The sequence below is a fragment of the Odocoileus virginianus genome, chromosome 17 (assembly GCF_023699985.2).
Source record: "Odocoileus virginianus isolate 20LAN1187 ecotype Illinois chromosome 17, Ovbor_1.2, whole genome shotgun sequence".
Classification (NCBI taxonomy): Eukaryota; Metazoa; Chordata; class Mammalia; order Artiodactyla; family Cervidae; genus Odocoileus; species Odocoileus virginianus.
Window position 1 is genome coordinate 59,591,428 of NC_069690.1, and position 13,191 is coordinate 59,604,618.

General features: G+C 55.7%; 1 protein-coding gene across 1 annotated transcript in view; it reads left to right on the plus strand.

Annotated features, from left to right (window-relative positions):
* PRKCA (protein kinase C alpha) overlaps positions 1 to 13,191 on the plus strand; it is a 290,952-nt gene that overhangs the window by 216,624 nt on the left and 61,137 nt on the right. Inside the window, exon 5 of the mRNA XM_070480134.1 lies at positions 1,663 to 1,791. Within this exon, the coding sequence (XP_070336235.1) occupies positions 1,663 to 1,791 (129 nt within the window). The remainder of the gene's footprint in view (positions 1 to 1,662; positions 1,792 to 13,191) is intronic.

Below are 13,191 nucleotides of genomic sequence, written 5' to 3' on the forward strand. Positions count from 1 at the left end.
GCCTGGAGGGCTGCATCCTTGGGGTCACAGAGTCGGGCACGACTAAAGTGACTTAGCACGCACACAGGCTAGTACAATAACATGCACCTGGTTTGTATGTTAGGCTTCTGCTTCAGATTCTGGTTATGGACTGTGTTCCCACCTGAAGCAGTGTGTTGTGTTGTGTGTATCTAACTCTTTTCCTCGGAGTCTGAGGGGCTCTGGGCTGCTGTCTGTGTTCCAAGCTGGAGCGGGAGGAGCATGAGCCAGTGGTCGGGGCCCAGACCCCTCCCCTGACCTGGGCAGTGGAGACCCCCTCTCCCCGTGCCCCTACACCCTGTAGCGTGATGGCGCTGTGAGCATCCCTGCTTGGCGGGGAGTCAGCTACCCTCTGCAGGCTCACCTCACAGCGGGCAGAGCAGGAGCGGGCGCTTCCTAGGACCCACCAGCTCCGAGTGATGAGGCCAACACAGGTCCTTTCTCCGCCGCCATCCCGGGCCCACGGCCGTTCCAGAGGTGCTGGCCTTTTCTCCTTCAAGTTCTGCCCAAGTGAGGTGGTCAGTGCAGGTCACAGCACAGCTTCTTGAGAGCCCTGTGTGACTGAGACCTGTGCTTCATGCTGCTTCTTGCTGTTCAGTTCATCATGTTAAAGTTAATGGGCTTCCCCGGTGGCTCAGCTGGTAAAGAGCCCACCTGCCCGCGCAGAAGATGCAAGAGCTGAGGGTTCAGCTCCCGGGTCGGGAAGGTCCCCTGGAGGAGGAGATGGCAGCCCACTCCAGTGCTCTTGCCTGGAGAGTCCCGTGGACCGAGGAGTTAAACACTCAAAACGAGAGTAGCGAGAAGGCTCCACCTTCAAGTGTCAGAAGAGCCTTGTGGTGCCCCTGGGGAATTCCTGAGGGTTCCAGGGCCCCCCGCTCCTCCTGGAAGCCTGGGGTTCGGGGCCAGTGCAGCAGGAACACCTACACAGTCTTATGTTTGTGCTCTGCGCACAGGACTCTTTTCAGGGTGTCTTTAGTTCTCCACAATAAGACTGATCTTAAGTCCTCCCCCTGTCTCGCCCACATAATGTCAGCTGCTGAGGAATGCCTTATCAAGCCAGGCGTGTATTTGTTTTACGCAGAATAATATTTAAATATTTGAAGATAGGTTTAAAATATCAATCACAGGGTCTTTTAAAAGCAACAACAAACAAAAGCAATGCTCTTCAGCCTCCTTGGAAATAAAGAGCTCACTGAGGAAAAGAGCATTTTCTGAGTATCGTATACTCAGCCCCACAAATTCTCAGGAAGGCACAAGAAAGTCTTTGGCAGACAGAATCCTGTTTAAAATGTGTATACTGCTTGCCTCTGTGTGGATAAAGTACTAATTAGACCGTTTGTACGCATTCACGGGCCTGGATTTTGTTTGCTGTTAACACTGCAGGCACATTCGGAAGGCCAGGCGGGGGTGGTCTGCTTCGGTTACGGCTGGACAGACATGGATGGAGTATTTCAGGATGTGTCACTCACAGGAGCCTGTGCTGTGAGGGACATCTGCTAGCAGTGCTTTATGTCAGCGACGCCCAACGGCAGAGTATCGAGTTAGAGGGCGGCTGACTTCCACTTCTGTTCACGCAACCAAAACACGGGTGGGGTGTGATGCCAGGCCACCCACCAGCTCACCCTTTGCCTTCTTGACTCGCAGCCTGCGACATGAATGTGCACAAGCAGTGCGTGATCAACGTGCCCAGCCTCTGCGGGATGGACCACACGGAGAAGCGGGGCCGCATCTACCTGAAGGCCGAGGTCACGGATGAAAAGCTGCACGTCACAGGTGAGGCGCTCCCCGCGGTGCGGCTGGGCTGCCCAGGCCTTCAGACCAGGGGAGGCCGGCCCCGAGGCCGGGCTGGATGCAGAGCTGCTGGTTCACATGCACCCGTCTCCCGAGGTCCCAGACACTCAGCATCCAGCGTGTCGTGAGCGCCGTGCAGAGAAGGGCTCTGAGAGCATGGCTGTGCCCTGGAGATGGGCCACCAGAAGCCATGGCACAAGATGCCGCTGGTGAAGGTGCGGCCTGGGCGGGGCAGGTGAGGGGTGGTCCAGGTGTTTCAGGGCGTCGGGCCGTGATGATAACAGCAGCCCTTTGGGTGTTTGTGCTCCTCTGCTCTGCGTGGGGTGCTGAGAAATGCACACAGGTTAATTTATTACTTTTCACAACTGCCCAATCGCTAGCATCATTTTCCAGAGGACCAAACCGAGGCCCCAGGTGATGGGGTCCTGCAGAGACACAGCGTGAGTGGGGACCCCAGGCCCTGTGCTCCCAGCCATCACACCCCCGCAGCACTTACACATGAGGGCCCGGCCGCGGTGGCTCCACCTCCGTGTTCCTGGCCGGACGCCCCGCTCAGGGCACGTCTGGGTGGGCGCTGTCACAGGACAGCTTCTCCTTTGGGCTCCCGCCAAGCCCACGCTCAGTCGCGGGGCCTCAGGGTGACTGGACCTGTCTGCCGCGATGCCCACTGTGCCGAGTTAGGGTGGAAGCCCAGCCGGCAGCCACTTCCGCTCCTTGCTCTGGGCCCACCGCGTCCCACCCGGCGAACACACCGTCCTCCTGGACAGGGGCATCCTCTCTCGTCAGATGAGCACGTGGACTGTGTTCCCATTTGTATTTAGGGACTCTAAACTATCACAGAAATGGAAAAGCTGACTGACTTTTATTGTGAATGACAGATCTTATAGAAAAAAAAGACTCAGAGGGTCAGCTGAAGGAAAGAGTCGGAGTGGGGGAGGCTGTCCCAGAGAGAGCTACTTTGGGGAACTTGCTCGCGTTTTTTTCTTTGAAAACTAATCAAGTTTTCTACCCCATGCTTTCCTGTCAGATAAGAATTCAGGGAAAATCAGAGGGTCTCAAGGTGTTGCAAGGGGAGGGTCCCTCACTTTGCCACCGGGTGACCTCATGAAATGAACCACACGCAGCTGATGACCAGGTGGGGCCGTGGGTAAAGTCCCCACGGCAGACACAGGCTCCCTGCGACTCTGTTTCAGAGAAGTTGCTTTATTTTCTCAGAACCTCCCGACCTGCATCCTTGCACCTGGGGCTGCGATTCTCGCCTGTGTTCCCTCTGGTTGGACTGATGCTGCAGGGTTTGGGGGGTCCGCTCTGACTAATGGCTGGGCCCCCAGGCCCATAGCAGGTGGACCCCGGGGGTTGGGGCACGACCTGGTCCACACTGTTGCCGCCCCTCACTGACCACGCTCTCTTTTTTACTAAGGCTTCTCCATTGTCAAAGTCACATGTGGGGGGCAGGGAGCGGACAGCTTCAGAGAAAACCACCGTAAAACAGAGACTCACCCAGTGGTAAGGGACGGAGCGGAGTGGGCAGAGTGCCGGCCCTTTGCCCTGAAAACCCATGGTGGCCCCGCCCCGCGGGGGAGCAGGCAGACCTCAGCCGGGAGGGTCTCGGCCCGCCTCAGGCAGGACCACCTGGCTGGGGGTTGCTCCCAGTCCTGGGGCTTCTGAACACAGACCCCAGGCTGTGCACGCTCAGTCCGCCCGTCGTTCCCCATGCTGCTGCCCAGGGGGCCCGGCTCCGTCGAGCCTCAGGTGTGGCACCAGGGCCCCGCTGGGGCGGCTCGCGGTACCCGCTGCAGGAGAGAGACCCACCGGGCCCCCGCTGGGGCGGCTCGCGGTACCCGCTGCAGGAGAGAGACCCACCGGGGCCCCGCTGGGGCGGCTCACGGTACCTGCTGCAGGAGAGAGACCCCCCTCATGGGGAGAGCAAGGCGAGCCGCCTGGGGCTCAGGGGCTGATCACGCCATCGTCACCAAGAGTTGAACTTGACTGTGGAATCATCTCGGGGGAGAGACCTGCACTGAATCAGAGACTTTCATGCATGAAAGCCAGCCAGTGGCACCTCTGACTATAGTCTGGGTCACATCGCTCGAGGATTGGTCTGCACGGTTGTGCAGAGAAATGGCTCTGCTCTAGGACCGTGGACTCCTGAATACTGACAGCAACGGCAGCTCAGTGACCAAGCACTTTCCACCAGAGGGGCACCTTTGAGGCACTTTACCCGATTGACTTGCTTAAACCTGTGCAGAAATTTATTATCCTTGCAGAGGATGAAACCGAGGCATGAAGAAATTAACTTGCCTCAAGTCACACAGATCGTCAGTTTAATGGAAACCTATTTAATGGATAGAAGTAGAGATATTTTAATGACGGTACCAGGAAGAATTGGAATCTCATCTTAGCTCAGGCTGCTGTAATAAATACCATGGACTGAATTTCTCTTGGTTCTGGAGGACGGGAAGTACAAGATCAAGGTGTCTATTGCCAGTTTCTGGAGAGAACCATCTTCCTGGCGTGGAGTGGCTGCCTCCGGGCTGTGTCTTCACTTAGGGGGTGGGCGAGAGAGGAGGTTGGGAGTGGGCAGGGGCGGCAGAGGAGGGCGCCGTGCTGTGGAGCCTTTGGGGCACTGTTCCCATCCTGAGGGCTCCTCATGGCCCCTTCACCCCAAGGCCCCACCCCTGCATCATCCCCAGGGGGGTCAGGGCCTGAGCGTACAAACCTGGGGGCACAGACATTCCATCCACAGCAAATCTGATTTAAAAACGCAGCAGTTATTTGTGTGCAGGAAATTCAGCCCTAAATATAGAACGCCAAACTAAGGGAAATAACTCATTAGTAATCATTTATTTAAAATTTGTGGAGTAATTTTAGATGTTGAGAATCAGAATTAGCCTGGCTTCAAGGAGAACGGAAGTATAAATAATAAACAGTGACTAGGAGCACTTGCGATACCAGAAAAAAAGTCACAAAAGCAAATAGCACAGAGTTCCCTACATTCTTCACCCAGCAGTTCCCAAACCATAGTTCAAGTATCAAAGCCATCACATTTTTAATAGTATCTGATAAATTTGTGGACCACAGGTACCTGTGTTAGTCAATGGAAATATTTTAATAAGAGTCAGAGTGAAATCAGATATCGTGTATTAACACATATGTGTATGGAATCTAGAGAAATGGCACTGATGAACCTCTTTGTAAGGTGGGAGTAGAGACGCAGACGTGGAGAAGAGACCTGTGGGCGCAGCGGGGGAGGAGAGGGTGGGGTGAAGTGAGAGAGAGCATGAACATCACCATGTGTGAGAGAGCCAGCCAGCGGGAGCCGTGCACACGCGGGGAGCGAGGTGCGGGGCTCCGGGATGACCCAGAGGGGTGGGAGGCGGTGGAAGGATGCTCAGGAGGGCGGGCGTAGGTGTGCACCGCTCACAGACTCACGTTGTCGTGTGGCGGAGACCGGCACAACGCTGCCAAGCGACTCGACGCCAATCGGGGACAAGAGCCAAAGAGAAGAGCCCCGGCCTCCCTGTCCAGGACAGAGGAGCCCAGAGAGGCTGCCTCAGGGGAGCCCGCCGCCTGTCGCCTCACCCTCCCGGACCCCTCCTCACCCAGCAGATCAGGCCCGCGGTCGTGACAGACGGTTTCAGTAACACAGCTGCCCTCCCTGCGTCCTGCTGGGTCCCTGCTGTCCACAGGGCTGGACCTTCCTCCGTGCCGAGCGCTTACAGCCCCCGTTTCACAGACCCTGCGGTACGGAGCCACCGAGCACTGTTCTCTGAGCTCAGAGGGGCAGGCAGCCGCGGGGGCGTGGCGGGAGGTGGCAGGGCTGCAGCTCAAGCCCAGGTCTGACTCCCGAACCCAGAGGTGGGGCCCTCCCACGCCTCTCATCAGTTATAGTCTCTTTGGGATAAACAGCAAATCCAAAAATATTTGCTCAACCCACATCAGCACCCCGCAGGTTCTCTGAGGTGACGGAAGGTCTAAACGTGGGACTGACATCCAGGGGAGGAAAGGGTGCCGCGTGGAGCAATTCATGGACGAGCCATGTCCACGTGTAACTAAGTGCCTAGTTTCATGGGTGCTGGACCGTCGCTGCTGAGAGGTGCTGGGGAGACTGAGGGTAGGGGCAGGGAGAGACCCTGCCGAGGGGAGGAGGCCGAAGGACGGGGGTGTTTGAGAGGCCAGAGGGAAGGGCGCAGGAGAGGGTGAGGGGAGGAGAAGGCATTGGCCGGCCTTGGTGTGTCCAGTGGTCGTGCACGGATGTGAGAGCTGGACCATGAAGAAGACTGAGCACTGAAGAACTGATGCTTTCGAACTGTGGTGTTGGAGAACACTCTTGAGAGTTCCTTGGACTGCAAGGAGATCCAACCAGTCAATCCTAAAGGAACTCAACCCTGAATATTCGTTGGAAGGACTGATGCTGAAGCTGAAGCTCCAGTTCTTTGGTCACTTGATATGAAGAGCTGACTCATTGGAAAAGACCCTGATGCTGGGAAAGATTGAAAGCAGGAGGAGAAGGGGACGACAGAGGATGAGATGGTTGGATGGCATCGTCAACTCAGTGGACATGAGTTTGAGCAAACTTCGGGACATGGTGAAGGACAGGGAAGCCTGGTGTGCTGCAGTTAAAGGGGTCACAAAGAGTCGGACACGACTGAGCATTCTCACACAACACGTGCACAGTGAGAACACGGATATAAACGATGACCCATAACGAGCCAAGCTTATGGTACAGATACAAGTGACTTCTTGGGCCGTGCTCTTAAACCGTAAGCACTCGTGTTAATTGTTAGATTAGCCCCTTTTCCATTTGACCTGTGCAGAGTCACCCAGTTTGAAGATGATTCCCAAAGTAAAATAGAAACTCCCAAGGGACTACTGGGATGGAAGTTGCCCTTTGGAAGTCAGAGATCAGGGCCCTTTCGAGGTCGGCGCAGTGTTCATCGGAGAGGCAGATCAGGTCCTTTCGAGGTTGGTCAGTGCTCATGGGGAAGGCAGATCAGGGCCCTTTCGAGGTCGGCGCAGTGCTCATGGGAAAGGCAGATCAGGTCCTTTCGAGGTTGGCGCAGTGTTCACGGGAAAGGCAGATCAGGGCCCTTTCAAGGTTGGCGCAGTGCTCACGGGAAAGGCAGATCAGGGCCCTTTCAAGGTTGGCGCAGTGCTCATGGGAAAGGCAGATCAGGGCCCTTTCGAGGTCGGCGCACTGTTCACGGGAAAGGCAGATCAGGGCCCTTTCGAGGTCGGCGCAGTGCTCATAGGAGAGGCAGATCAGGGCCCTTTCGAGGTTGGCACAGTGCTCATAGGAGAGGCAGATCAGGTCCTTTCAAGGTCGGCACAGTGTTCACGGGAAAGGCAGATCAGGGCCCTTTCAAGGTTGGCGCAGTGCTCATAGGAGAGGCAGATCAGGGCCCTTTCGAGGTTGGTGCAGTGCTCATAGGAGAAGCAGATCAGGGCCCTTTCGAGGTTGGCGCAGTGTTTATGGGAAAGGCAGATCAGGGCCCTTTCGAGGTTGGCGCACTGTTCACGGGAAAGGCAGATCAGGGCCCTTTCGAGGTCGGCGCAGTGTTCACGGGAAAGGCAGATCAGGGCCCTTTCGAGGTTGGCGCAGTGTTCACGGGAAAGGCAGATCAGGGCCCTTTCGAGGTTGGCGCAGTGCTCATGGGAAAGGCATCCACTTCCTGGCGCATTTTCACTTCTTGCCTTTGGGCACTGGTGCGATGTTATCTGAACAGTGTCATTTTTTCTTTTAATATGTGATTTTTATAGGTTTCCTACATTCCTGTGTGCTTTTTATTTGGTTTGGAGGAGTGGTAAAGCAAAAAAATATCCCTCATGGGAACGAATTTTCAATTTAATGTTGTAAATAAATGGGAAAAAAATCGTAGGCTCTACAGCTGTTTCAGGAACACATCTCCCTGAATAGACTGTCCCACGGAAGAGTCTGATTTTCTCAGATACTTCATTTGTTAGTTCCGCGTGGGGACAGAGGTTCTAATCAGGCTCCGGGGGGAGGGGGAGAGCTTTCTGCAGGTGTGAGGCTGTGCGGCTCCTGGCGGCTGTGAGGTTGCATCCTCTGAGAACCTTCTTGAGCTGTGTCAGCACCTGTCATCAGGTTGCTGATTTAAGTAGTAACATTCTATATATGCTGTGTGTCCTTCCACCTTTTAATAGCATGACTGCGGCAGAGTCAGGGCAGTGAGACTCAGCTCTGCATGATAATCACTCTCTGATTTGGCCATTTGCCATCTGTTTATGAGCCGTCTGTCAGGCTCTCTGCCATGGCCCCGGGGATGCTGAGATGAGGAAGACGTAGAGCTTATCGTGGGATGTGTGGTCTTGGAGGGGCATTAAGACAAGAAAAAGAACGACAGGGAAGTGCCTGTAAGCACAGAGGCCCTTGGGGGGGCCCCTGGCCTGCTCCCAGGGAGCTGCAGATGGCTTCCCAGAGGCCGCGCTGGTGGAGCAGGGGAACCGGTGGGAGAGGCTGCCGCGTGAAGATGCGGGCCGTGATCAGCCGGGGGTGCGCAGGACTCGACCCCGCCCCGGGTGTCAGGGAGTCCAGCGCGCTCGGCCTCGAGGGGGATTCCTTTCTGTGTTCATGGGGTTAGGGCTACAGTCGCTGCCTTTCAGCGGGCACGGGTCTTAGGAGTCACGAAGCAAGGGCTCCGAGTTAAATGCTTCTTTCTCAGACAGGAGCATTTAAGGTCCAGGTGGCCCATTGTTTCCCAAGGACAGAACATCAGTCTCCTCCCCTGGACCCCAGCGGTGACCCCGAGGCTCCTTTTGTGGGTGCTGGGGGAGGGGGCGGGCGGCCCACCCCTCTCCTGCAAGCTCTGTGTGGGAGCCCCCACAGCGGCCGGAAGGCCTGTGGAGTGTCACTGCCCCTCTGGGGCTGCCAGCAGGAAGGCGCTGCACCAGCCGCTCCCTGAAGGGAAAGGCATTAGCTGGAGATCATTTCCGTTAAATAAAAGCTTGGCTGTGGGAGTGAATGCAGCTCGGGGAGAGGAGGGGACAGAGCGCATGTGGCTGGTCCTTTGGTTTGGACTGGGGAGGGCAGGCTCAGGCAGCTGCTCATTCAGGTACGCCCAGATTGACCGTCATCAGTGATGCGATTAATACCTTTGATCACCCAGTTACCGTGTTCCCATCAGATCCTTCCACTTCTAAGTAACTTTCAACATGTGTGATTAATAAGGCATCTGGGTGTTGTGTTTGGAGACCAGCAGGCTTTCACCAATGGTTTTAGCATTGAGGATGAACTTAATCAGTTTTCATGTTGGCGGAGAGGATGCTGAAGTGTTCTCGGTGAATCTCTGTCTTGGAAGAAGCTACCTCGGGCTTGACCATGCTTGACATCCAGGCGCCCCTCTGCGAAGGCAGACGGGAACGACCTCGAAGCTGAAAACATCTAGGGCCTGCATGTCCCGCAAGATGTGTGCACGTTGCCCGGTTCAGAGGCATGTGCCCGGTTCAGAGGTGTGTGCCCAGTTCAGAGGCGTGTGCCCAGTTCAGAGGCGTGTGCTTCCAGAAGACGGCCGGTGTCTTTTCAGTGGCTTCCTTTGCTCTGTGCTCTTCCCTGACTGGGCATTCCTACCTTCTGGGTGCCCCATGCCTGTGTGACCCCGTCAGCAGCTGGTAGCTCCCCTCCCTGGGCGTAGCCCTTCCGCCCCTGACTCTCAGAGCTCTCATTGCGAAGAAGAGCTATGTGCCCTTTCCCAGGGGCAGGCTGGTTCCACCCACTCACCTGTTGTGCTGTTCATGGGCTGTTCCAGGTAGCTCAGTCGTAAAGAACCCACCTGCCAACGCAGGGGACTCTAGAGACGTGGGTTCGATCCCTGGACTGGGAAGATCCGCGGGAGAAGGAAATGGCAACCCACTCCAGTTTTCTTGTCTGGGAAAGCCCATGGACAGAGGGCCCTGGCGGGCTGCAGTCCGTGGGGTCACAGAATTCCAGGACTGAGCTCACACAGGTACGGGCAGCTCACCCCGCTCCATCAGGAGCATCATTCACACTCAGTGTGGTTGCCTCTGTGAAGCCCCTCCGGGCATTTTATGCTCTGCCTGAGATGGGTCGCTTTCTCCTCACACCATCTGTCACGTGGTTGTGTGTTTACTAATTCTTACTTGCTCATCTCCCCCGACCAGACCATTAGCCCTTTGTGGTCAGAGATGGCCTCTTATCTTCTGTCCCAGTGCCTTGAACCTGTGCCTGAGACGTGTGTTGAGTAAATGATGATGATGGCGGAAGGGTCCAGTGAGCACAGCATTGAGGACAACGACTCTGCTCTTCTCTGGCTGTGCTGGGTCTCTGCTGTGATGCACAGGCTTCTCTGGTTGTGGCCTTAGCTGCCCCGTGGCCCGAGAGAGCTCAGTTCCCAACCACAGCCCCCGCATCAGAAGATGGCTTTTTACCCCTGAACCAGCAGAGAAGTCCCAGAGAGGACTCGGCGTTACACTGTGCTCCTGCATCCCAAATCTAAGCAAGTCTTCCCGTCTGAGTCACATGGAAAGGATCCCGTTTTAGCCTATTTCATAGAGCCACGTGACTTCTGGAATCCTTCAGAGAAACAAACGTCCACCCAGAAGAGGTCGCGTCTTCTCCAAGAGATGCGTCATTGCTTACTGCCTGACCGTGGTCCTCGTCCTGACCGGGAGGTGGCAGAGCTCGCCATCCAGTGCACGCCGGCTGCTGGGCGCTTCCTGTGGACGGCTTCTCCTGCCCGGCTCTCTGGGCAGTGACTCAGGCCCAGCTTTCCACACTGAGCCCTCTGGGTGCTTGTGGGCAGCACCACGGCCAGGCTGGGGCAAGGGTCGCCAGCGTCACTTCTTCAGGCACCGTTTGCCTCTGTCTCGAAGCTCAGACGGACACGGCGTCTTTCTCCTGCCCGAGATGACCTCCAGTCCTTTTACAGGCTTCTTCTAGGTGCCTCGGCCCTCCTTCTGCTTCAGTTTCAGTGACTCCTGCCACAAAGAAGCGTTTTTAAAGATGGGCTTTGAATGCCTGCATCCCCAGGAAGAGGAGAAACAAATTATTTGCGGGGCCTCTTTTAAGACTACCCCTGTAGCATACAGGGACATTGACACTGACTGAGCCGGTCATTCTCGTGCAGGATTTTAATTGCTTCTAATTATACGATTATCATTTAAGCACAAGATTAATTGTCATGAAATTATTGCGAGCAACTTGATCATCTTCTAGAAAGTAAATGCCTTAGCCAAGTGAGGAGTCTCTTAGAGGCTTGAAAATGATGTCATTTTAATCACTTCCGCTGAAATGTTCTAACTCTTTGATGGGCAGAGATGTTAGGAGGATCAGGACGGGAGAGGAAGCAGAGCAGAGCGATGTCCCTTCTGGTCCTGCACCAGAAGGTTGGGAGACTTCAACACCCCGTGCTGAGGGGTCATTTGTCTCCCCTCTGGAAATGTCCCCAGGTGTGGAGACTTCTCCTCTCTCGATTCAGTGATCTTCATGAGTGGGTGGTGAGAGTGCTCCACCAAAAAGCTCAAAGAGGCAGATCCTGTCTTTGGTCCAATATTAGCATATTCTGACGAGCCCACGGTTCCCCACACTTCCTGACGGACTCTGCAGTCGGTGGTGAGCATGTGCTCCAGGCGTTGGCGTTGAAATGGGGCTGAGGAACCTGAGTGTGTTCAGCTCAACCTTCAGCACCTCCCTCCGCTGGGAAAGAACGCAGATTTCCTGAGAAGGCCGAGATAAGTTGGCTCCTGGGGTTGTCCTAAAACATCCCTGTTGAATAGCACGGGGCAGGGCCACTGCAGGAAGCTCCCTCCCAGAGCCCCCGGGACCCGCCTTCCCGAGAAGAACAGCGCTTATAGCTGCCACCCACCCTCCTGGGTAATTAGTGCAGGGTTTGTGGTTAATTAAAGACAGTCAGGGTCCCTTTTAAAAATCAAAGCAGGCATTCTTTCCCCCTAGAATAATGAAGCAAGAACAGATGCAAGGCAAACTTCCTGTAAAAGTTTTCGAGGTGGGTTGCTGGATGTGGGGAAGGTTATGGAGAGGAAGTGTGGCTTCGCCCGCTTAGACCCGCTGGGCCGGGGTTGTCATGGAAGGAAACGCAGGCTTTGCTGAACAGCTGGGGCCGGGGTGGGGGGTCAGGGTCTCTTGTTCTGGAAAACTCCTTGCTTACTGGCAGCCCTTCTCCTTGGGTAAGTCTCTCTGCAGGTGGGCGTCCACGGCTGGAACTAGGGCTGAGGGACACGGGCATCTTTTTGGCTGCCCATCCATCGCACCTCCTGGGCGGCCTGGGCGACCACTCACAGAGGAGCCCGAGTGTGTAGGCCTCGGCCCAGATGCCCAGAGGGAGTGTGTGTGCTGGCGGCTTCCTGGCAGCCCTGTGCAGCCTCACGACCTCCTGCTCACACGCTGCCACCCCGCCTGACCCCAGGCGCCCTCTCAGCCCCCGCCCTGAGAGACAGGGATGCTCGGAACCTCAGGCTCCTGAAGGCTGCCAGTTTATTTTTGAAAAAAGAAAAATTCCTCGGCATACATCAAACAAGTAACACTGCATTAAGAAAGGATATAGGAACTTGTGTTTCTAGGATCATAAAAGTGATCTGATGCAAAGAGCAGACTCACTGGAAAAGACCCTGATGCTGAGAAAGATTGAGGGCAGGAGGAAAAGCAGGCAGCAGAGGATGAGATGGTTGGATGGCATCACCAGCTCAATGGACATGAGTTTGAGCAAACTCGGGGAGATGGTGAAGGACTGGGAAGTCTGATGTGCTGCAGTCCATGCAAAGCCTTGGACTCGACTTAGCGACTGAACCACAAGAACAATTTCAGCCAAGTCTGAAGAGCAGATGCCTTCAAAGGACATCTTGTTTGCAGTGGTGGACCTTCCCGCTAACAGAACTGCTTGGGTCAAAGAGGAGAGGAGGGCCCCACTCCCTCCCCCTCCACGACCCAGGCAGAGGCTCCGAGGAGCAGAGTTTGAAAGGCACGGACGTGGTCCAGCCCTTTTATGTTATGTTTATAAAAACCAAAGCTTAGAGAGGGAGCGATACTATTTGGTGGGGTTTGGGGTTGTGAAGGACAAAACTCAATTCCAACCCACTCTTAGAAAGGAGAGGTTTCCCCCGAGAAATTGGGTCTCTTGCGAAGCTCATGGGTGGCGGCGCCCTGGGGCCCCGGGGACTCTGGAGGCAGGGGCGGGCTCCCCTCACCCGTCCTTCTCCAGCTGCTGCTTTTGTCTTTTTCAGGGCAAGCTAGGCTGCCTCCGCTCTGCGGGAAGTGAGGTCCTGCGTCTGCCTCTGACAGCTCTGTCTCCTGCGGCGTTGGGCGTGAATCCGCCAGGCCCAGGGAAGGCTGTGTTGGCTCACGTTGGGTTACCTGCCACCTCTGCGCCCTGGACCCTGGCTGCCGGG